General features: G+C 40.3%; 2 protein-coding genes across 2 annotated transcripts; both read left to right on the top strand.

Moving 5' to 3' along the window:
* The first annotated feature begins 2,239 nt into the window (after positions 1-2,239).
* sec23b (SEC23 homolog B, coat complex II component) lies at positions 2,240-13,403 on the top strand. Its single transcript, XM_022205589.2, has 19 exons — positions 2,240-2,411; positions 3,845-4,072; positions 4,888-4,945; positions 5,103-5,189; positions 5,838-6,074; positions 6,288-6,370; positions 6,477-6,621; positions 7,856-8,014; positions 8,213-8,328; positions 8,436-8,559; positions 8,706-8,786; positions 8,905-8,994; positions 9,253-9,359; positions 9,758-9,911; positions 10,107-10,184; positions 10,408-10,569; positions 10,721-10,807; positions 11,494-11,715; positions 12,403-13,403. The coding sequence occupies exons 2-19, from the start codon at positions 3,852-3,854 to the stop codon at positions 12,490-12,492; spliced, it is 2,301 nt and encodes a 766-aa protein (XP_022061281.2). The 5' UTR covers positions 2,240-2,411; positions 3,845-3,851; the 3' UTR covers positions 12,493-13,403.
* Positions 13,404-18,708: 5,305 nt separating this feature from the next.
* Positions 18,709-24,812, top strand: LOC110958870 (germ cell-specific gene 1-like protein). Its single transcript, XM_022205581.2, has 5 exons — positions 18,709-19,299; positions 21,098-21,145; positions 22,275-22,427; positions 23,052-23,163; positions 23,733-24,812. The coding sequence occupies exons 1-5, from the start codon at positions 19,011-19,013 to the stop codon at positions 24,025-24,027; spliced, it is 897 nt and encodes a 298-aa protein (XP_022061273.1). The 5' UTR covers positions 18,709-19,010; the 3' UTR covers positions 24,028-24,812.
* Positions 24,813-25,086: the final 274 nt, after the last annotated feature.

Raw genomic sequence — 25,086 nt, 5'->3', positions numbered from 1 at the left:
CAGGGATTTGAGTCTCACCAAAAATACAGCTTGGTTGCAGCGCCACCTAATGTTCAAATGCAATCCAAGCAAGTTGTCTGTCATGCCGAGTTCATGACCTCTCGGAACGAACCTACCCTTTTATAGTAACACGCTCCAGCTGCCTTAAAGTTGCAACACATTGTAGTATCAACTGTAATTTATTGATTTGACTTCATCAGATTTCATTGTTAGTCACTGATATTTCAGTTATCAATATTTAAACGGCTAAACTCCACTAGGCCAAACATTCCTCATGATTTTTCTTAGGCAGATGCCAAACTTTCGAGTATGGAAGCGGACAGCAAACGCATCGTGGTCCCAGGCAGTTTCTCTCAGCACATGGACAGCTGCTCATGTGGGGCATTGGTGAGACCTTTACCTGTAAAACTGTGATCTGTAAAACATAGAGCTGTTTAGATAGGTCAAAAAACAATATTTAACTATTACAGCAGACATTATTATTATTGCTATGAGCAGTAGTGATCACTAAATGTCAAGGCTGGCTGATAATGAAGCACATATAAGATTACTGCTACTGCTAGTAGTAGTAGTAATTGTAATACTTTTATTTATTTACGTAGTACTCTCTGAAAACAAATTTACATTGAGCTTCACTAAAAAGTTAATGTCAGATTAGACAAATACTGAAAACAAACAAAAAAGGAATAAGATTCTAAGGATACAGTATAAAAAAGAAAATTAGCAAAGTCAAGTTAACTCAAGATGATTTTAAAAATATAAACATGTTATATAGCTCATTCAAAATAACCATTGTGTCAAATATTGATCACATTGAACATGACTGTACCCTCTGTTTATGCTTACAAAAAATCCTGCTAGCCTCAAGCATATAAAACATTCTGTGTAGATTAGAATGGGGTCCAAAATACTATTTGATTATTTGCTTAAGACAGACATAAAATAAACATAACCTGCATTAAGAAAACAAACAAAACAATCCTGATAATTACGATAAAGTTACATTCTGTTCTATTAACTATTGAGATAGATAGATAGATAGATAGATAGATAGATAGATAGATAAGACCTTTATTGATGTTGCAGCAGGGAACTGTTTAGTGTTACAGCAGCAGTAACAGTACAAAGAAAAAAGCAGCACACAATGCACATATATACATAGTTACTTTTTCCTAACAAAGACAATTAACAATGACTTCCTAGTAAAGGTGAGGTTTAAATGGTGGTAAATATTTATTTAACAAATAAATAAACAAACAAACAAAAACACACACACACACACACACACACACACACAAAAAGAAAAAAATATTTTCAATTACCCTTTGTAATTGAGTATAAGTGTTGAAGTAGCAGAGGAAAAAACAAATCTGTCAAATACCATGTTATCACACATTGCAATATTGTCAATGCAGAACAACAACTGGCAGCAGCAGAAGTATTCAGTTCTTGTACCTAACTAAAAGATTACCAATACCATAGTTTAAAAATGCTCTGTTAAGAGTAAGAATTTCATACATTTGAATTTTTATTGAAGTAGAAGTACAGAGCAGCGTTAAAACCTAAAGCTACTTTAAGCTAGGTGTCATTGTGCAGAATGTATGATTTCAGAATAGTGTATAGTATTTGATTATATTTAGTGATGCATTAACACGTCTATACTATGCATATTTGTAATTTTAATACTGAAGCTGGGACAGTAACAAACGCACATAGACTAAACATGTAAAAGCAACAATAACATGTTGAGTCTATGTGTGTTTGTTACTTTAACGGTGAAGATGGTAATGGTGAATTTACTATTTTTTAGAGTTATATATCCTCTTGGATCAATAAAGTTGTATTTTTAACTATAATATTACATCATAAGTGATGCGTTGATTATATTTCGTATTATTAAACTAAGTCTGAAAATCTGAAAAAGCACAATATAACGCAGAAGAAAATGGAGATACTCCAATAAAGTACAAGAAACTCAAGATTATTGTTAAGTGCAGTGGTTGAATAAAGGTATTCTGTTACCTTCCAACCATAACAACTCCATGATGAACCACTGAGGCCTATGCAGACTGCTAGGCACAGCAATCCTGTGAACCATAGATATATATATAGAAGATATGATTATTATTCATATCTATGCTGTGAACTGCCTCCGTTTCCCACACGTAACTACTTCCGCTACGTACGGAGAGCGCGTATTGACGTAAGACGTCAGAGCCAATAGGAGACGGCCAGGCTTGTAGTAACACGTCATTCTACTAAAGTGCAGAAGCCGGTTATCCGGGAGTGATCCCCTCACCGTCCTCCGTCAATCCTCCTGGTCGTCCGTCTGCTTTTACATCCAAATGCTGTAGTTTGTTTTCAACAGAACAGAATCTTTCCCTCTTGTCTCGGCCAACTTGATAATAAAGGTAAGAGCTCAGCTTCATTTTGCTGCAAAGTAGGTCGCCCATTTCTGTGGAAGTGGGCTAATGCTAAATTCCGTTAGCTACCATTTCCGAGTCAGCCGTAGGAGGTGGTGTTAGCTTGTAGGTTGTTAGTGCCAGAGTAGCAAGAAGACATTACTTATATAACTAACTGGGTTTGTACAACCACTGTCTGTGTGATCCTGTGTTTTTGTGGCAGCACACATTGTGTTAAGAGCCATATTTGAATGATTTCGGAATAGAAATTCTGTTCGAAAGAGGCAGAAGCAGTAGTGGTGCATTTATTAGTGATGATACGTGGCTGTAGACTGAAAGTTTTTACACTGCAGAAGTAGCTCAAAATGGGATTTCCCAAAGTGAAGCATTAAAGTCTTTTTCCGTCACCACACTTGAATGTGTGATTTTGTTTCTTTTTTTTTTTTTTAATTTGCTCATTTATTTCAACAAATTCACACAGAAATTCACAATGTGTCAAATTTAGATGAGGTATTATAGCTGGAGCAGTTAGTTCACTCATTCATCAGAATAGAAATTATGAAATAACATCAGCACGGAAATGGTCAACTATTTTGAGAGAAAAAAAAATCTTTTTCAAAACAAATATGTAAAACATGGCAAATATTTGTCAGTGTCAGCTTCCAGGTTTAGAGAATTTACTGCCTTCTTCTTTTCTCTCATTATCTTTGGACTGTGAACTGTCGATCAGACTGAACAAGTGATGTGGAGATGTCTCTATGATTTGCAAGGTTAAACATGCCTGTTTTATGTAATCCAGGTTCTGACATCACACAGACTTGACAATTGCTTGAGTAACTTAGGAAAAAAACTGTTTATTTTTAGATGATATGAAAAAAATCAAGAGTTGCACTTGTTACAGTTTCCTGGCTGACAATCGTTTTTTTTAAACATATTTTACTCTGGAAATGTTGTGTCAAACTAACTGTCTATCATTTTCCATTTTTTCTAGCTTTAGTAATTATTATCTTCTAATTGATATCCTCTAATAGCAGTGAGAAAGAGAACAAGTATGCAGTTGCTACAACAAAATTCCTAGTGATTCTTTGCAAAGTCATTGATGTTCCAGGGACGCATGTCAATAAGGGTGAAGCGTAAACATGCCTCTGGGGTTCATCTGCATTGTACTCCTCCTCATGAAAACACGCTAGTCAGGTTTCCTGATGAAACATTTGTGCGTCATGCTTTCGAAGATTCCATTTTAGCATAGCAGAGAAAGGCTCACCTGTATAAATAGCAAGTGTTCACTGCAGGAGATAGCAAAGGTAGACAGAAGAGAAACAGAACAGTGGGAAGTTTGGAGTGGCAGAGTTTGGACTGCAAGTGTCACAGTGATTTTATTTAGTTCTTTCATTGGACTGACAAATCTCACCGTGGTGTATTGGGCTCTTTTTTTGCTCAAGCTCAGTGATGACGACCTACCAGGAGTTCATCCAACAGAATGAAGGCAGGGATGGGGTGAGGTTCAGCTGGAACCTCTGGCCTTCCAGCCGGCTGGAAGCCACCAGGCTAGTGGTCCCTGTCTCCTGCCTTTTCACACCACTCAAGGAGAGACCTGACCTGCCACCAGTGCAGTACGAGCCAGTTCTGTGTAGCCGGGCTAACTGCAAGGCAGTCCTCAACCCACTATGGTGAGTTTCACATAAAATAAGTGCATAGGCTTGTATGCATATTTGAAATGTTTTTCTTTAGGTGTTTATAACCAGAAACCAAGTATTTGGGGGTTTTGTTTTTATTTGTGGTATAACGTTACTTTCTTGATTCCCGTATCCATAGTCTTTAATCATTTATGTCCAGTGCCACTCCTGTTCTTGTCATTTCTTCACTGTAGTGTACCTTTTGTAAAAGCAAATAAGGGTGTAAGCAAATGCAGGGATTTGAATTTGTGTGAATATTTCTGAACACCTCAGCAGTTCCAAATGCTGAGGTGTTATAAGTATTGGGTGTGGTACATGAGAAGAGCAAATACTCCTTGCACACACTTTAGATTACAATTAGAGGTGATCGTTGACTTAAAGACTAATAATTTGGCTGATATAGATTGTTAGTAAGAGATATCTGATATTTGTAAAAGGTATATTAATATTGCATCTAAATACATGGTAGGTGTCAACATTTAGAATACCATAAGCTTCAACACAAAACATTGATCTGTCTTTTTTGTTTATGTTTTACATATGTTTAATTAAAATAACTTTTCAACATTCATACCCGTGTTGATTGGCTCTTTCTAATAACGTACAACCAATCAGGTACTGAGGTCAACAGAACATTGCTAGTGTCAGCTGTTACATCAGAGCCAAAATAAGGCATTTTAAAATATTTCATTTAATTGGGAATTGGGTAGAAAATAATTTTGGGTCTGGTAATCAGCCGGGCTGATTATTGGTCAACCATTGCTTCTGACAATTGGATACAAACCTTTTTTTTAATCTTTATTTTACAGTCAAGTTGACTTCAGAGCAAAAATATGGGCATGCAACTTCTGCTTCCAGAGGAACCCAGTAAGTACTGACATTCATGCTCTAGTTTAGTCCAGATACTTGACACTAATTGTTGCCAAAACCTTCATCAGCTTTAACCTAACTGGAAGTTATTAACTAGTTACATTCTTTAAGTATTGTGGTTAATGTGGGTTTCTGTTTCTGTGTGTTTGTGCAGTTTCCTCCCTCTTATGCAGGCATATCAGAAGTGAACCAGCCAGCTGAACTCATGCCACAGTTTTCTACTATTGAGTACATAGTACAGGTAAATAGTCCATACATGTATGCACTCAGACCTCAGCCATGTGCATGAAGTACCAGAGATGTACTGTGCAAAGGTAGCATTTGCAAGTGGAGAGTATTTATTTTTCTTATTCAGTCTTAGATCCAAGTACAACTTCACTGTCAGCCTACGATCTTGATACATCGCTATACTTTTTGTGATGAGTTTCCATTTACTGAAGTTCCATGAAGCATAACTTTATTAAATGAGAGACAAGCTTTAAACGTTGCTCAAAATTATAATAAAGGACACCTAATTAAGTCTATTAGTCACAGAAGTGTAGTCAGCCAGGGCTCGCATATGTTAAATCATCCAGTTGACTGAAAAAAGCATTGCTAATTGTAATCATAAAGCAACATTCTTGGCTTTACAACCACCAAGGACCTGATTGGTATCGTGGATAACAACTGTTACTTCATAAATAATGTATGCGGTTTCCAGAAGTAACATGATCCTCTTATGACCATGTGGTATATCTGTTAGTGCCAGTGTTATAGAAGCAGCAAACCAAACAATAATTCAGCCACTTCTTCGCATCTTTGTTGCAGGATATTTTTCTGTTTGCAGACATGAAAGAATAAATCTTGTGATATTGCCGGTGTTTAACTATTCTGTCTTGCCTCTTTACAGCGTGGACCCACAGCCCCTCTGATCTTCCTGTATGTGGTAGACACATGTTTGGAAGAGGAGGACCTCCAGGCGCTCAAAGAATCCCTTCAGATGTCACTCAGTCTGCTGCCACCCAACGCCCTGGTGGGTCTCATCACGTTTGGCCGCATGGTCCAAGTTCATGAGCTCAGCTGTGAGGGGATTGCCAAGAGCTACGTGTTCAGAGGCACAAAGGACCTCTCCTCCAAACAGATCCAGGTGGGTCTGGGCAAACTATCGAGAATGGGGGGGGGGGAAATGAAGACAGAATTGTTTAAACAGTTTGAAAACCTCTGATTGTGGCATTTGCCTTGACATTAAGAAAACAAACAAATGAATTTGTGGTTTTTAAACCTGTTAAACAAAGCAGCCAACCTGAAAACTCAACCTAGCTCAACTTAATAATGTGTGTTGTTGTTTTTTTTCTTTTAGGAGATGCTGGGTTTAACAAAGCCAGCAGCTTCTGGACAGCAAGGCCGTCCTTTGGCCCCTCAGGATGCTGCTGCCTCTTGCAGGTACAGGCAAACATGAACACTTGTCCATCAATGGTAGTTGTCTGCAAAAGAGCCTCCAGCAGTTTGCTTTTTTCTTGTCTTAAGATGTGTTTGTCTTTGTATCCAGATTCCTTCAGCCTGTGCAAAAAGTCGATATGAATCTGACAGACTTGCTCGGAGAGCTTCAGAGCGACCCCTGGCCTGTCCCTCAGGGCAAACGGCCGCTCCGCTCCACCGGCGTTGCACTGTCAGTTGCCGTCGGTCTTCTGGAGGTACGAAAAACTCTGTTACTGTTTGACAATGAAAATACAGTTCAATAAATCTTACCCACATGAGTTAAAATGCATCACTGGGTACAGATTTACTCATTTACACGCGATGCACATAAATACAATGTGCACAGATGAATCATCAGCTGTCAGAATGCGTCATGGTAACCTAGACTTCAGCCCCTCCAAGACAGTAGTGCCACATGTCCCTGTTCCAAAAGGCACACACTGTCTGATAATTCTCATCTGCAGGAACAGTCGATGTGCTGTTAGTTCAAAGGCTGGTTCCTGTTTGCCTTCTGTCCTTTCCTTCACCATCAGTATCCTCACTCCTGTCCCCCTGCTAATCTGTATGGTTATATAACTGATAGTGAGACAGATCATTCCCCCGCTGTACTCTCTTTTAGCCAATAGGAGATATGGCTTGGTTAGAATACATTTTGTTCGTTCAGTGACTCCAGATTCACTGACCTGTCAAGAGGCGTTTGACTGGATGGATGAGTCATTTACATATTTAGAAGAAAAACTGAACATTTTTGACGCAACTGTCATCTGGCCTGTTTGTTTAATTGTTCTCTGTGAGTGCAGTGTGTCCCTTTTTATAAATGAATCACTGCTGACTTAGAATTTACAATCATATGATAACCTGCTATATAATGCTTACTGTTGCTGCCTTGTGGTTACATGGTCCATTTCCAAGTATTTCCATGTGTTTGGACTCTCCCACACTCTTGGACTATAGACTTGACTTTTGCTACTGTTATCTTTTTAGTTTTTGCTGATTCTCTGAACACTCTTTCAGACTTTTATACACTTTATGCACTTTGTTAAACCACACTTTAGCCCTTTTGCATCTGTTTTAAATACATATTGCTCGTCTTAATGAAACTATTTCAAATAAACTGGATAAAGAGCGCAAAAGATACAGAATTCCTCAGTGCCATCAAATCACATTTCAGTTTTTCACTTACCGTTAAAGGTTAATCCTGATTCTTAAATGCCACAGGCTTCACTCTTCTCTGCGCTAACTAATTTGAGAACCAGTTTACCAAATTATCTCATTAGCTGCTTGTCCTTTTAACTTTACAAAATCAAGTGCTTACTTTACAAGATGAAAAGAAGCCACTACTGCTTTGTTACGTGGCCAAATAACAAGCTTGTAATGTAGATTTGTAACCACAGGGCCTAACGGTACTTGAACTAACTGAATTCTTAATTCCTTTTCTCTTCTCCTCAGGGTACATTCCCCAACACAGGAGCCCGTGTGATGCTCTTTATTGGAGGACCACCCACCCAGGGCCCAGGCATGGTGGTGGGAGATGAGCTGAAAACCCCCATCCGCTCCTGGCATGACATCCAGAAGGACAACGCTCGCCATTTGAAGAAAGCCACCAAGGTGAGCAAATGCATGTACCTCCTACAAATATTGGTATTTGCAGGAGTGTTTGAGTGAAATCTAACCTTTTGCTGTTCTCAAATCTCCACTTTATCCCCTAAAATAAACATCTGATAAAGTCAGATTAATTTCTTACATATATTTGTGTTCCTTTCATATGGCATTAATGCGGTGTTTCATGATTTTTGTGTTCCACAGTACTATGAAGCCATGGCCAACCGTTCAGCAGTAAACGGTCACAGTATTGATATCTACGCCTGCGCTCTGGACCAGACTGGACTGCTGGAGATGAAGTGCTTATCTAACCTCACTGGGTATGTCAGCATTTGCTTTTTATTTGTTTGAGGGTGTGGTACTGTATTTGTCTGCCCTGTTTTAGGCATAATTAAGCATCTTAATGTGCTGTTTTGCTGTATTTCAGGGGACACATAGTGATGGGAGACTCCTTCAATACCTCCCTGTTCAAGCAAACCTTCCAGAGAGTCTTTAGTAAAGACAACAATGGAGACTTCCGCATGGCCTTTGGGGGCGTCCTGGAGGTCAAGGTAAAGAAGTGTTTTCGTCACTGCAGTCATAATAAGTGTAATTACTCACTGTACTGGAGCTTGTAATGTCATCTTGTAGGTATTAATTGCCAGTCTGTCATTAGCTGTTGAAAACCTTGAATTTATGGCTTCTTCTGTTTTTATAGACAACGAGGGAGCTGAAGGTTTGTGGGGCCATTGGACCATGTGTTTCACTCAACTCCAAGGGTTCCTGTGTTTCAGAAAATGTAAGTCATTACCCTAGTTAACACTCAAAGATTAAAGTTCTTTAGTCACAAGAGAGGTAACCTGAGGTAAACTATTATTTACTGGCTTTCAACGCAATATGTTCTGTGTTTTGTTTAGGAAATGGGAATTGGTGGCACAAGCCAGTGGAAAGTGTGCAGTATCAACCCTTCCACCACTCTGGGCTTTTATTTTGAAGTCGTGAATCAGGTAAAACATGAATTTTTGCTTTTGAGCTCTCATAGAATTACAGTGCGCTGGTAGTACAATTGTCACTCACATCAAACAAGTGCATGATTGTGGTGGAGGATAAAGGCTTTGTGTACTGAAACTCCTCAGACAATGGTTTCTTGTGTGTGTTTTTTCTTGCATTTAAAGACCGTTTATTTGGCAAATACAAGAAAGGAATCATTGTCAACTGTAATCTTACTGGTTCTACTGTTTTGTGGTTATTTTTTTTGCGTGTAGCACAATGCACCAGTCCCTCAGGGTGGTCGAGGGGCGATCCAGTTTGTAGCCCAGTACCAGCACTCCAACACACAGAGGAGGATACGGGTCACCACCATCGCCAGAAAGTAATACTCTGGTTTTATTGTTGATGTACACAATGTTCAGTGATTGAAAACGAGCTAGACTGCACCTGAAATTGTACTTATAGAACGTACCAGGGTAACACTGAACAAACTATTTTTTCTTTTGCTGAAAAGATTGTCAGACGTGAATATTTTCTTGGGCTTTCAAGTATCAATGTTTTATTTAATCTTGCGTTGAGCCAAGAAAGTGACAGCGAGAGTCAATATTGGTCTCCAGAAAGGATGTTTGCATTCCTACAATTTACGACAACGCCTTCAGAGACCTGTTTGCATGTGCGTCATTCACACCACACCCACACTCACCTGTGCCTCTCTGTTTTTTGTTTTTTTTTCACCCTATTGTCCTCCTCCCTCCCTCATTCTTTCTGTAACCACTCTAGCTGGGCCGATGCCCAATCACAGATTCAGCACATCGAGTCGTCATTTGACCAGGAGGCGGCTGCAGTACTTATGGCTCGTCTGGGAGTCTTCAGGGCGGAGTCAGAGGAGGGACCTGATGTGCTGCGTTGGCTTGACAGGCAGCTCATCCGCCTGGTGAGTGTTACTCCCACACGTCACTGTACGCAATGCCATACATAGTTGGCTTTGTTGGGATTGTGTGACATAAATAGTTCAAGCGTCATTTTGTTCTCACCTATTGTAACTCCAGAAGGATATGACGGGTTACATAAGGTGTATTCTGTGGTATTTTCAGTGTCTAAACAATGTTTTTCCCTCTCATTGTTTCAGTGTCAAAAGTTCGGCCAGTTCAATAAAGATGATCCTACATCCTTCAGACTGTCAGAGTCTCTGTCCCTCTACCCACAGGTAAACCTGACCCCTAGTGGAAATGTGGATATCTGTAAAACCAAAATCTTTAAATGAAATTATGCAATCTTTATTAATTTGATTAAAATATTAATTATAATTATGGTAGTTTTGCTCGTTTATATTCTGATAGTCTGCTTATTCAAATACCTTTGATTGTTTTTGAGTAAATGAAAATGTAGCTAACATCAACAATATTTATTCATGTCCTGCCCTCTTGCAGTTTATGTTCCACCTGCGGCGGTCACCGTTCCTGCAGGTGTTCAACAACAGCCCAGATGAGTCATCCTATTATCGGCACCACTTTGTCAGGCAGGACCTGACACAGTCCCTGATCATGATCCAGCCCATCCTCTATTCATACTCCTTCTATGGACCACCAGAGGTCAGCCTCAGACTCTTCACATCAACATCAGTGTTCTGTGTATCCCACTGGTAGCAGTGGGCCTTTCTTCCTTGAAGCATCTGCAAAAGTTCGTGTTTTTAGCACTAAATTGTTCTAAAATGTATCCTGGATGATTATTTATTGTTCACAGCCTGTGCTCCTGGACAGCAGCAGTATCCTGCCAGATCGAATCCTCCTGATGGACACCTTCTTCCAGCTGGTTATCTACCACGGAGAGGTGAGACAGTAGACCACTACCAAGGAATGCTAGCCTAGCCATGCTAGACCAATGTTCTGAAGGCACAAGGGTCTAGGCACGCTCGACAGGGAGGGAGGCGGGCTAAAAGGTTGTCTATCAAATCACTCTGCAGCAATTGGGTAGGTATACAACCAATCAGCACAACGAATAGGCTCCTAGAGCGCCGGAAATCAGAGGATGCGGTAGTTCGGTGAAGCCTTATTTATACAGTCAATGGGTGAAGCTCAAGTATATTACAGACATGTTAACAGAAAGATTATTCAGAGTCGGTGCTAATGGAGCTCAACGACTGTTGTCGTTTTTGTTGTCGACACTGGCAGAGAATTAAATTCGTTGCCGTGGGTTGTCTAGCGCGGCTAGGCTAGTTGTTTCCAGTTGTTTCTGTCAGAATCGTCGCACCTCTGTCGTCACTTAGTTATGCCCGCCTTCTGACTCTACACTTCATGGTGATTCGTCGGCCAGTTTTAGGAGAATCCAGCCTCGAGCCTTATGGAGGGTAACTAGACCCACCCTGGCAGAGAATTAAATTCGTTGCCGTGGGTTGTCTAGCGCGGCTAGGCTAAAGGAATGCTCTAAAACAAGTCAATAAATGTTGCTTGATGTTTGTTGCTTGAAGCAAACCATTGCATGGAGTGACACAGCAGGCATTTTCTCTTTATTCTTAGACAATTGCCCAGTGGCGAAAAGCAGGTTACCAGGACATGGCAGAACATGAGGTCTTCAAGCTACTGCTCCAGGCTCCACTGGACGATGCTCAAGAGATCCTACAGACACGCTTCCCCATGCCACGCTACATCGACACAGAGCACGGAGGCTCCCAAGCTCGATTCCTGCTCTCCAAGGTCAACCCATCACAGACCCACAACAACCTCTATGCCTGGGGACAGGTACAGTACCATTTACTTTTTATATTTTTTAGCCTTTATACTTAGAAATAACGAGGTCAAATTCTTCACACAGCAACATTTTGTTTTTAGTTGACTGAAAATAAATTATGCTTATTTTGTAGATTTTCAGGACAGCTCCAAAGTAATCTATGCCACACTTAAATATGTGACAATATGATGCTTACAGAATACCTTCTAAATATTCTGGAAGTGAATTTATTTGCTTTCATTCTCATCCAGTATCACTGGGCTGTGGTTTGGGAAAGCTCTCTTTCTGTCCTTCCATCCAAATAAAAACGTAACAATCCCAGGATTTTCTGTTCTGTGGATGAAAAACAATCAGTGCTGACAACTGGGAAGATTTAACATCAAACTGTCAGCAAACACAGGTCTTGGATTAGCTAACCTAAAGTTCTAAGTGGGAAAGATTGAAATCTGAAAATAGCATTAATCTCTTATTTCCCAAGACAAGGAAGGGCTAAACCGTAACCTGTTGTATGTGTCATCTCTGTCTGTCTGAGAATGAGATTATCAACAGAACGAGCTCTTGCATAAGCTAATCTTGGTGGTAACGTGTTTGTTGCATTGTAGTGTTCAGGGGAGCAGAGTTATGTCATGAAAAGATGTGTTTGTAAAGTGAGTAAATGACTTCACCACCGTTTTATCCTCCCTTTATCCCTCTCGTAGGAGACAGGAGCTCCAATTCTTACAGATGACGTCAGCTTACAGGTCTTCATGGACCACTTGAAGAAACTGGCTGTGTCCAGCTCTGCATAGCTTCTATTCCACCACAGAGAGTAAAGGAGTGACACAGCATTCCTGTTCTGCTCTTGGGATCCATTAACATTTCCCCTCTTTCAGTAAAGGAGCCAAACAGCCAGTCTTGCATACTTACTTGCATCCTTTTACTGTTCTTAAGGGACATTTCCATGACACAAAACTAACACAAAAAAATGAAAGAGTGGCACATTCCTCAGAATACAACTAACATGAGAAATGGCTCCAGTTCTCAAGAACCACATTGTAAACAATATCAGATTCTAAGTTATATATTTGATATTATGTCATCCACATCCAGAAAGATAAAATTTCTAATTTAATTTGTTTTCTTTTGTTTGTCCTAAACATGTCTGTCTATTGCATCACACTGGATTGAAGGTGCTGTTAAATAGGATGCTTAAATGTGTTTTGCTCTGTCAATAGCTAAAGATATTTCTCATTAATAAATTATAGTAGTACCTCTAATGCTTGCTTAAAAGTTGTTCACACGGCTAATCGGTCTTGACACTGGTGGCTTGTTAATCACAGTTTATCTGAGGAAGACATATGTAGTCGAGGTCCGACATGGATTATACATTAAGTGTTTTCCAAGATAATTCCCTCCCTGAATAATGAGGATTAATGTTCTGAGGAATGGAAGTCAATCACATCAGCGGAGACTGACTCAGTTTTCAATGACGAACATTTGGATTTGTTTTTAACTTTGACTTCATAGGGAGCTCTATAGTTTGAGTCCACTTATCCCGCCTTGTGCACCATCTGGTATTTTGCATCCAACGATTGCCCAAGTGTCTTTGTAATCAAACTTTAATATACTGTGCGACTGTATAAAAGGGACAGTTGTTTGACTTAGAGCCTGTCAGGATTCTCATTGCCATCCATATAAATGCCTGCAAGCAGGAAACAAGCGTCAGTGTCTGTTGTTTTTCCTTTAACGGTGCCATTTTCACAAGGCACTGTAACGTCATTTGTGATGGATGCACACAACAGCACACGTGAGCTCAGCTGACAGATTTAGAACCACAAATTTTGCCTTCCGCTCTGGATTTTCTCTCAGACAACGTAACAGAGGTTACAAGAGATGCTCAGTTCAAACACCAAGCAGCTGTTTTGTCCTGTGCAACAGACGGAAAGGCTTTACTCTTACTGTCCAGCGTTGTAAGTTTGAATGATTGCGTGCCAGCGTGAGAGAGAATGGTACGCAGCATGTTGCAGCACCCGTAGGTGAAATGTTAACCTCTGTGCAGATTGGAAACCAGCTTCCTCCCTAAACAATTGTCTTTTTTTCCCTCATTCATTGCTACTGTATGTAAAGCCTGCACACAATCTCAATCGTAAAACCCCTCACACACCATCTACTGTCACTGTAAGCTGATTTCAGAGCACCCAGACAGTATGATTTCGAGGATCAGTGAACGGCAGATTATGAAGACTAATCCTTTGGGGCTATCTGTTTAGCGTCAAATTCTACTCTTAGCAGCTTTAAGCGGAAGTTGCCACTGAAATACAAATGAAGTCTGTGTCCATCAAGAGCTTAGGCCTTACTATGTTGCATTCGGAAGCTCCATATGCTCCAAAGGTATTCAAGGTCAAATGAAAAGATGCAGTACAACAGCTTTTAATCTCTTTTGACATGGATACTTGTGCACAATACTGAAAGCTCCTTTGAAATCTGTGCGTTTTTGCAGTTCAGAGCTGTGCTGTCGCGTGTGATTTGAGGCCACACTGTACATGGATATGGAGTGATCTCAAACGCAGCATAATCATGTCTTCATTTTAATCTGAGTGTCTATATGCTTGACCGTTTTCAAGCGTGCAAAAGCCACAGCTGTGCGTGTTCGATGACGTTCGGAGGGACAAAGAATATTAAAAATTTTTGTCCAGTATTTTTTGTTTATGCTGCTCGCATCCATGTGATTCCCAGGCTTAGGCAAAGCTGTGAGGGAATGTGTCGTCTTATTATGTCCTATCAAATCCTAACGGATCAGTTGTGCTCCAGCAGCCAGAGAAATCCATTCTGGCATCCGTCCCCTGACAATTTATGTAAGATTTCCATATAGAATATGTCATAGCGCCATGATTGATACAATGCTGCAGTCAGATGATAAATGCTATAAATAGAAGAGTTCTAATCCTGTCAGTGATTTAGATCATAGGAGATAGCCCTATGGTTTGATAATGAGTTCAAAATATGTGTCTAAATAGATGTGAAATGTTTCAGTCGAGGAGCATGTGCAGCATCAGGCATTTTTGCTCCCCCAAATACCAATTGTCTATTGGTATTTGTGGAAATTCTGTAAAGTAACACCACCAAAATACAAATACAGGAGAAATAACAAAAATATAAACAGGTACAATATCCACAATAAAGTGTAAAATATATTATGATTAAAAGTGTACCAAAATGTGAATTGCTAAATATAAAAATATAGAGTGAATGAGAAAATGAAAGTCCTCCAAAATGTCACTGTGTACTGATATGATAATAATGGCATTAATAATCAGATAATATTGCATATTTTTATAACTGAATACAGCTTGACAATCAAAAGAGAATAAACATAAAATCAAATGTAGAAGTATTTATAGTGGTAATAATAAATAGGCAGGTCAGTCAGGGACAGCAAGTTGGAAAGCTTGTCCTCCAGTTCTTAAAGCTGAATTTCTCCGTTCTCAATCTATGAAGGCAGCCTCACTGCGGACTTTATTGCTCGAACACTGGCATAAAACACGTTGCTCTGTTCAGGATATCTGAACAGGAGCCACTGAAACCTCAGTGTGATGGTAAACAGAACATCTGGCAAATCGGAACAACTTGTGTGCATTCAAGGAAAAACAAGGAGTGATAAAGTTGCTCTGTGAAACCCAACGGTGACCTCATGGTTAAGTTCAGTGCAGATACCAGATTCCAGTGAATGCTAAAATGTACAGTAAGAGTAGCACAACTAGTCAGAGAAGCTTTAAATTCTTAAAATAGATTCTTGTTGCGAGTTGTCACAATGAGCGACTCTGGCATTATCCATAGTATTTTGACCCAGTCAGTTTATACACACATTTCCGTTGCTTTCACTTACAGGCAGCCAATGAGGACTATCAAGAGGAGGAGGTCAAATGGTGCAGATGACCCCAGTCCATAGCCCATGCGGCTCATACAAAGAGCTGAATTTAAAATGGGAACAAGTGTTAAAATGAGATGAGGGGCCCAATTTATAAAATGTCTCCATATCCATAATTCCAAATACCTGGCCTATTTCAGATCCTGACAGAGGAGTTTGATGTCAGCTGTAGACCTGAGGTCAAAGCAGTGTCCCAGCAACAGTTGTTTTGTTCTGAAAAGATTTTGAGAAGGTTCTGCAAAGTTCTAGTGATGTTTTCAGTGAAAAGTTAATTATTTTTTGTTTCTTCTTAAAGCATTCTAAGATATTCTGAAAATCTTCTTCATAAAATGTTTCCCAAATGTTGCTGTTTTGTTAAATTGAAGAACGCCTATTTATTGTGTCACCTAAGAAACCGAACAATCTGAGAACATTGCAGGCAGAAAGTTCCGCCTTTGGTTTACAGAAAAGTTTTATTTTAAAAACAAAACCAAAAACATTCTGTCATCTGAGGCTTCCGTAGTATCTGGAAAACATTTTGTTGGTTTGCGGACGTTCTGCCTTTGTTATCATAGAACGTAATCTGACAACATGCTCCAGACATCCCCTGACTGTTCCAATTACAATGTTCTGTCTTTTGTTTAAAGAGCATCATAGGAACGTTGTTTAAAACATTCTTTAAACAGAGATCAGATTTAAAAATGTTAACTTTAGATTAAAAAGGGTCGATTGTTGTGTGAACATTTCCTGCTTGAGCCTCTGTGTTAGAAGACCATTCAAATGCAACATTAATACTCTCCTTACCCCTACGGCCATTTGGTGAGAGAAATTCTAAGGTTTTCTCAATTTTGTAGCTGGCCAAAGCTCTTTGCTTTTTTCAAAAATAATATTCACTTTAGCCAAGATTCTGAACCAGAGGTGATCATTTAAAGAATAACCTAAACTCACAATTCATTAACAGATGAGACCTTAACCTGTTGATAACTTTGGTAGAGCCTGAACCATAGGAGATGTAGATCTGTCTGTATTATTTAACATTTAAACATGCTGATGAGTCTCACACATGCTATTGTGAAATCCAAACAAAATTCATTTCCATGTAGTACGTGGGCAAAATTTCACCTGAAATGTTTGAGATGTGAGTTTTTCTCCTATTCGAGGATTTGTTGGAAGTGTGAAGATTCATTCCCACACTGCTGCAAAAGAGTTGAAATGTGTGAAGTTGAGAGCAAGCATTAACTTCTTGTTATCGCCTCAAACCGAGGAGATGACAAACCTCATGGATGTCATAAGCAGTGTTTACTGGACTGCAGCCAAGTATCTGGACTCTCAATTTGCTGCTGATACTCAATAAGACTCTTGTCAGCTGTTGTTGGGTGATTTCAGGACACTTTTTGAAGCAGGAGAATGAAGACTTAGCCAACGGGTTTCCAGTAAATCCATCCATCCATTCACCGCTTTATCCTCACTAGGGTCACGGGGGGTGCTGGAGCCTATCTCAGCTGACTCGGGCGAAGGCAGGAAACATGCAAACTCCATGCAGAAAGATCCCAGGTCACTACGCCACTGTGCAGCCCGTTTCCAGTAAATCCTCTCCTGGAATTTGATCATACCCATTATCAAATCAAATGGCTTTTTTGTTATTTTTGCGCCTCCAACAAGTAGTATTTGACACGGTAAATTGTATCCAATGTTGCAAAAGCAATTGTGCTCCTCACCTCTTGATCATCTTCACCCTGCCAAGGTGTTAATTACCTGCAGAATCACCAGCGGCTTGTTTATCGGTATTTGGGGCACTTCTGTGGAGAGCGTGGCCTCATTTGTCAGTTTTCGGAGTCATGTTGAAGTGCGGCTTAGCCTCCGGGGCTGAGGATGATGGCACGCTGCTGAAGTAACAGAGAAGCCAGGCCTCTCTGACCTCATTTACTCTGAGGCTGTAAACACTGCTCACACAGGGGCTGAAATAGTTTGGTATTTTAGCTTTAGAAGAACGTGCTTTCAGATTAGAAGACATTCACAGAGGACTCTCGGTGTTGTGGAAGTCATTTCTGTATCCACAGCGTGCAAACCTCAACAGGCCTCCATCGATGACATCATCTCCTCCCTCCAGTACATGTCAGGTTATCTGAAAACGCAACAAACTTTCACAAATGAAGGTGAGGACTTAAGAAAAGCCTCCAGAGCTTTGGGGAATTTCACAGATATTATTGTACAATTGCAATTAAGTACAATGCCCGTCCTAGATTTAACTAAGCAAATAGATTAGAGCCTTCCATTGGATAATTACTGCAGTGATGAATACGTATCAGCTGGTGCAGTGAGGAGTTTCTCATTTGTCAAACCACCATGTCAGAAGACACATCCTGTCGTCATGGACAGAATGTTAATCTGTCTCAGTAGGCCCGCATTAAGCAAAGACAACAACTAAGGAAATTTATGAAACTACTAAAATCAGGTTAAGAACTGCCCAATACGTCACTAAAACCTGAAGGATTGTGGTGAACCATCATCTTTGAGGAAGAAATGTGGTCGGAACAAACTCTTGGATGATCGAGATAAGAGATCACTTAACATTTGGTGAAATCCAGTCATAAGAAATCAACAGCAGTACTCACAGCTATGTTTAATCGTTAAAGTCAGAGCATTTCCGAATGGTCATTGCGAAGGGAACTGAATAGATTGGAACTAAACAGCTGTTAGTTCTAAGAAAACCGCTGATCAGAAAGAAAACCTTTAGTTTGCTATGGAGCATAAAGATTGGACTCTGGACCAATGGAAGAAGGTCATGTGATGTGATGAGGCCAGATTTACCCTGTTCCAGAGTGAGGGGCACATCCAGGTAAGCAGAGAGGCATAGTAATGTTTCCTTCTCAGACTTTGGCCAGTGTTTTCGCCCTTAATAATAATAATAATAAAAGTTACATATCAGTTTTCCTAAATCTCAGTGAACTCTGGCCGCAGATATTACTGAACTGTGCGTTATTTGGATGTTTGAGTAGTAACTTCCTCCACTGCCTGATAATCTCCTTGCAGCTGATAAGTTGTTTGTGAGGGATGGAGGGAGGGAAGCATCCTAATGACACACAGAGAGGGAGAGCATCATAAGAAAATCCCACACTGGATGGAAGCGAACGTCAAATCCTCTGACAACGTGACGTCCTATAGGCTGGACGCTCGTGGGACACCTCGTGTGAATATGATGGATATGTGACACTGTGACGCACAGCTGAGCTGCAGCTGGAGATACTGTCTGAGTCCTGAGCGTAGCTGGAGGTTTTCTGAGATCAGCAGAGCTCCAAATGGGACCCTCACCTCACCTGGCGTGTTTGGGAATGAACCTGGACCAGTGCGTCGGTGCCATTTGGCACACATGAACTTTTTGGTCCACGGCGCGCTAATCCTGCACCTTTCACTCCGACAATGAAGACGTCTCGCAGGTGCAGGAGCCTTCTGTCGGTTAGTTTGAACTTCTTCGCCCTGTTGTTCTCCATCACCGCGTTCATGACCACCTACTGGTGCGTTGGCACGCAGAGAGTCCCCAAACCAAAGTGCAGCAAGCTGCGGACGCACCAGTGCATCGACTATGGAGTGAACGAAACGGACCCCAACAAAGTGGTGTACAGCTGGGAGACCGGGGACGACCGGTTCCTGTTTCGTCAGTTCCACACTGGCATCTGGTTGTCCTGCGAGGAAAATATCCACGATGAAAGTAAGAGAAGGTGTGTGTGTTGTGCGTGGGTGTGCTTGGTGGAAAAATCATAGTTTACCACACCTTCAGACGGAGTTATTTCACCCTGACTATGTACTACTGTCCAAGAAGTTACAAAGTCTTGACACTCTGTAACTTCTTGGACATCAGGAAAAAGCATCTCTAAGTGTAGAAAAGTTGCGCGCTCTCTCTCACGTTTGTTTATTGGATTGATGTATGTTGTTTTTTATATTTAAAAATCATTTAATTCTATTTCCATCCGCTGGTAGAACACTGAAAGGTGATTTTTGCCTTTGCATGGCCGCATTTTTTTCCCGCGTATTTCCATTTCCAGGACTTTTGTTTGATTGTTACACATAGTATCTGTTATCACCATTACACTGAACATCCAGCAGCAGTCAGAGCCCAAATAACCAGTGACTCACCATCCAAAATCTGAAGCCAAACAAACAAATGGTCACCTCTGACAAGCTGTCCACTAAATTCTCTTTTTATCATGATGGAGCACTCAGTTCAAAGGAGATTAGTGGTTCTTTTCCTCCATTTCATAATTTCAGGATAATATCCTTCAATTAGTGTCTATCTACTTAATAAATTGCTTTATCTATTTTTATCTGGCATGAAATGTAAAGCAGATAGCAGCACTCTGGAGCCTCAGTCTGGAGTTTTTCTTTTTTAAAAGACAGAAAAGCGCAGTTTGAATTTCAGAACTTGCAGTAGCGGTCACTGACACGTGCACAAGCTTCGTCTTCTCATTTTCACCACACTGGTGTATTATAAATTAATAGCAAAGCGGTCAAGGGAGAACATTAGTTGTTAAAGTAATGTGTATGTCGGAGGAAGAGAGTGACCGTGATCATGAAAAGTTCAGGTCAAAGGTGTGATCAAAGCTGGATTACTTTACTTCACCTTGACCAAGAACCGCCCCAGCACAGAACGTAGGTGTGGTAATAATACACATTGTTCAGATTCGCAAGAATAGAAACAGACCACAGATTCTGATGATTGGAGAAGGACTTCTAACACATCTCTGTCTCATCAAGTGGCTGTGTGATGCAGGGCGGGGGGGGGGGGGCTGCAACAGCTTGAGTTAATAAGGATTATGTAACAGGGGCCTTGATGAGTTTTTCCTCAAAACAGCTGTTGCCACCCTCCTTCTACCTGATTAAAGAGTTCCACTTAAAACAAATCCAGATGACAGAGTGAAAAACATCACATGTCAAGGGTCATTTTTACACAAGCTCTCGTTACACGTCACAGGTTTTGACAAGCATGAGAGATTCTGCAGAGCATCCCATTTTTTATTTTAACAGTAGAATATTATTGTAATTCTGTGCGATGTACCTGTAATTCAGCAGAGCAGGCAGCAGATGTTCAGCAGCTCTGCCAACACACCATCTGGCGACACTGAATGAGAGGTTCCAAAAGCTGCGTTTCTGACATATGCCTCATATTTAACATTGAGTTCTTTTATTTTTTGAACTTGTGAACCTTGGATTGTACGCAGCTGTGTGGATTCAGCAGGTCATCCTCTGTCTCTGCTGATCCTGTCAAACACACCTGGACAGAAAATAGGGAATTAAACAGATTAGGAATGAGACTGAAGTCTGCATTAGTTCAGCACTGGGCATTTATCCAGTTGTTGTTAGGTAATCCCAAAGCAGTCCCCTCTGACCTATTTCAAACATATTTTTGAACCGCTGCATAGAGAAATCTGCAGAAATTGTTGAAAGTAAAGATGCCACTGCTGATGTGCTTCTCTATGTCATGACTGTATGTTTTGTTTCTGCTCTGCTAGGTGAGAGATGCCGAAGTTTCATTGATTTAGCCCCTCTGTCAGAGAAAGGTGAGTGTCTATAATTCATCTTCAGGAGGCGAATAGTCAGATGTTCTTCTACACCGAGAACAGTAATGGGAATGAAAGAGTTCACGTGATGAAATGGTTTTAATACTCTCTTTTAGAAGGCTACAATACCGCTTTTCCTTGTTTTTTTCCTACAGAAAAGAAATCATTGATCCTGCAGTAAAGTCACTGAATGTTATTTATAAAGCACATTAAAAACAGCAGCATTGACCCAAAGATTAAACATTGTGCTTACAACCACACACTATACAGATTTACTTGACTAATTCAGTATTCAGTTTCTATTGTCTGTATAATTTTGTCAGACTCCATTGCACTCAAGATCTGCTTATGAAAATTAAAATACTGATAAATGAGGTGTACTGTGTTACCATGGCACCTGGTTTTCCATAGATTTTAAAGCAAAGAACTGCAGCCCTATGTCTAGCTTCTGTTTCTTTTCAATGCCATGACAGGAGGCTTGTCTTCTTTGTGCAATTGTGAAAGCGATTATTTACAAGATGACCGAACACCTAAAACAACTCTTCAATGTATCCTGAATGATCTTTTTGAACTGATCATGAACTAAATTTCATTTCTGTGTATATTTGGTATCAACTGAGCCATGCAAGACAGCTTCTGTAAAATACTCAGTGGCATAATAAAAGCATAATGTCCTTTAATGCCACTGTCCGGTTTTAAAATCCACAGTTATTGAACCTTAATTTTTCATATAAAGTCATGCAGACACAGAGTGAGGTACACTCACTGCCTTTTGAGAAATGCAGACATCCGTTAATTTGTGACATGTCAGTGTAATTTAAGGAGAAAGACGGGAGGTGGACTGACGAAGAGGTGCAATGTTTGATCTTTATGTGCCGCCATGCCTGTAGTTGCATGTTACGATCTCTTTCACTGAATGTCTCTTGAATTTCCCCAAGAGTCTCAATCTATCCATACACTTTCCATATGAAGAAGGAATTCTTCTCCCATTTATTATCAGAAATTCTGTGCCAATACGAGAAATGCGTCTGAAATCATATAACACAACATTCAAATGTACTAAAACTGATTGAACTAGAGAGTCAGTTGCTAAGTTTTCTCCTGCTGTTGCATTTTACACATTTTCCAGGCATGCTCTGGCTGTCGCTGGTTTCTGAGATGTTGTACATCATTCTGCTGGTTGTGGGCTTCAGTCTCATGGGTTTGGAGCTGGTGCATTCCAGCAACGTCATTGATGGACTCAAGCTCAACGCCTTTGCTGCTGTCTTCACTGTGCTCTCAGGTGGTTGGATTTTACTGGTTGTTAACTGAAACGCTTTGTGAGCTACATTCAAGTGTTCGATTGCAGTTTCCAGGATTGGTTGTACAGTTTATCTGGTGTATTGCACACCATATCTCATTCCATCAAATGATAAGCAGGGAACCAGTAACAAAGCCAAGGCTGTTTGCATTTAGAATAAATTTGGAGGATAAAGTGAGAGATCAAGAAAAAGAATCTCTCAATGAAAATTGCATTCTAATCCAAGGAGCTATTCCTCTGGTTTTCTTGTAATGATAAGGGATAAATCCAATCTAAATTTGAAATCTGTGATGTTGGAGTGTGAGAAATAACAGAATGTGTCATGGTGACAAGCCTTAAGAAGGAAGCACACATTCAATGGGATTTATTTTTTAGATCTTAGCTTAAAAAGCAGAATAAATACGCTATTCGGATGAAGATTTAAGGCTGTCGACTGGAATTGCATCATTTTTCCGTGTTTGTATTGTCTATTCTTACTTGTGCATCCTTGCACCCTTGTACTTCCAGAAACAAATCATTGCATTTCTGAAGACATATTGTGCTTCTTTTTGTTTGTGCTGTATATTCAGGCAGCTTTCTAACAATAAACTGCACATATTGTTTCAGGTCTTCTCGGTATGGTGGCTCATGTGATGTACTGTCAGGTCTTCCAGGTCACCGTCAGCCTCGGTCCACCTGACTGGAGGCCCTACAACTGGGACTACGGCTGGTCTTTCTGGTACGCCTCCACAGATATTACATCATCTGTGTCATTCAAAGTGTTAAATACAGAAATTTCAATCAACTTACCCTTTAGAAAACCAAGGGAAGGATTCCATTCTGCACATTGCAGCCCCAAATTGCCAGCTGTAGCTCTCCTCTCACCTCTCTGCAGCATCACTGTTTGTAATGAAAAAAGCCCAAAGCTTTCATGTCATGGTGGGATTAGGCTTTGGTGTCCAAAGCCCCAATACAGACGTGATTGGAATTGCATAAGGGGATAATATTTCACTCCTTTACAGTATTCACAGTATGCTGAAAATTAATTTTAGAGGCTAAACAATTCTTGACCCTTTCTGGCCATCAACCAGCCTCCATAAACAAAAAGCTGTATACATGATCTGCCGTGATGTGATTGTCTGGTGTCACTTTTGACCAAGACGGCTTGAGGGAATTAAAGTGATTGGTGCTAATCTCACCCAATACAGTGTCAAAGGACAGAGTGTAAAATGCTGGAATGCAATATGGACTGCCGAGTTCAGAGAGAGAATTCTGTCATTTTTGTTATTTCCTCTGTTTCTTGGTCAGCATGGCCTGGGCGTCCTTCACCTGCTGTATGGGTGCATCGGTCACCACCCTCAACTCCTACACAAAGACCGTCATCGAGTTCAGACACAAACGTAAGACCTTTGAACAAAGCATTCGTGAGGAGCACGCACGGGAGGCTTTCGGATATTTCCGAGAACACTCCGTGCACTCCATATCCAAATCTGTGGAGGTTTACTCCAGCCAGAGCCTAAAAAGTGGCCGAAAAACTCCCATACCTGCTGACTTCTTGGACTTCAGTGACATTGCAGGGTCTTTGGGGGAAGAACAATGCTGAGGGAGACAGGACAGTATCTTGACAGACGGGAGCATTGCTGAGCCTCTTTGGTAAGTGTTCACTGTAGGATGAGCATTTATCAGAGCAGCCGGACGCTTTGTTAGCTCCATCTGATGTATTTCAACACTGCCTTAACTGCAACAGTTCATGGAGCTGCAAGTCGTACAAAGACTAAGTCGGGAAATCCAGCTGAGAACTTGAAATAGTGGATGCAAATCTCATGGAATTTTTTTTTTCTGTTTGTGCAACCTACCACAGTGTAGATGTAAAAGAAAATGCAAACCCATATAAACAGAGTATCTCTCAGATGGTAATAGCCTTATTAAACATGTTCAGACAGTCAGAAAATCCATGCAAAGACAGTTCATCTGGGCTGTCATTTTTTCAAAAAATCAAACCATGAACACTTAATGCAAATGATGTGCCTATTTACAGTATGTAAATTGTAAATAAGTTGTGAAGTGCAGTATGTTTGTACACCGAATGTTTGTGAGAAAGAGTGGATCGTTTTTCTTTTAGATTCTCATAATTTATCATCTCATGAAGCCCAAATGAGCATTTGCAAGACATTTCAGTTGGACGAGTGTGATTTACGTGGCAAAAAACTGCTGAGAAACTTACAACACAGATCTGTCGAGCTTGAAAATTCATCTAAATGCACATGTGATGACTGGAATGAGCCACAGTCAGTATACCTTCTCACATTAGTAGTAGAGTACATCATTTTCATTTCATCTTTCTGTGTTGATTGAAGGAAAATAAAAACTAAATGCTGTCGAAATGTCTTTTTTTAGAGCATCTCGAGTGAATGTGGTGAATATGAAAGTTCCTCCTTTTCAAAAATGTATTTTGATCGACTGTTAGCACTTCTATCCACAAGTTTCAAGTTCTTATCTGAGCTGAGTGAAGAGGTGATAAAAATGTTGATTTGGTACATTGCCACCACCTGTTATTATGTTTTAAACATCAGTGAAACTTTAGAAACCAAGACTATTGGCATATTCACTCATTCAGGTTTTTTTTTTTAAATCAGCAAAATAGTAGATGTTGGTCACTATA

Source organism: Acanthochromis polyacanthus, chromosome 3, assembly GCF_021347895.1.
Source record: "Acanthochromis polyacanthus isolate Apoly-LR-REF ecotype Palm Island chromosome 3, KAUST_Apoly_ChrSc, whole genome shotgun sequence".
NCBI classification, from domain to species: Eukaryota; Metazoa; Chordata; class Actinopteri; family Pomacentridae; genus Acanthochromis; species Acanthochromis polyacanthus.
The sequence above is the reverse complement of the archived record's forward strand: the minus strand, read 5'-3'. Positions and strand labels throughout refer to the sequence as shown.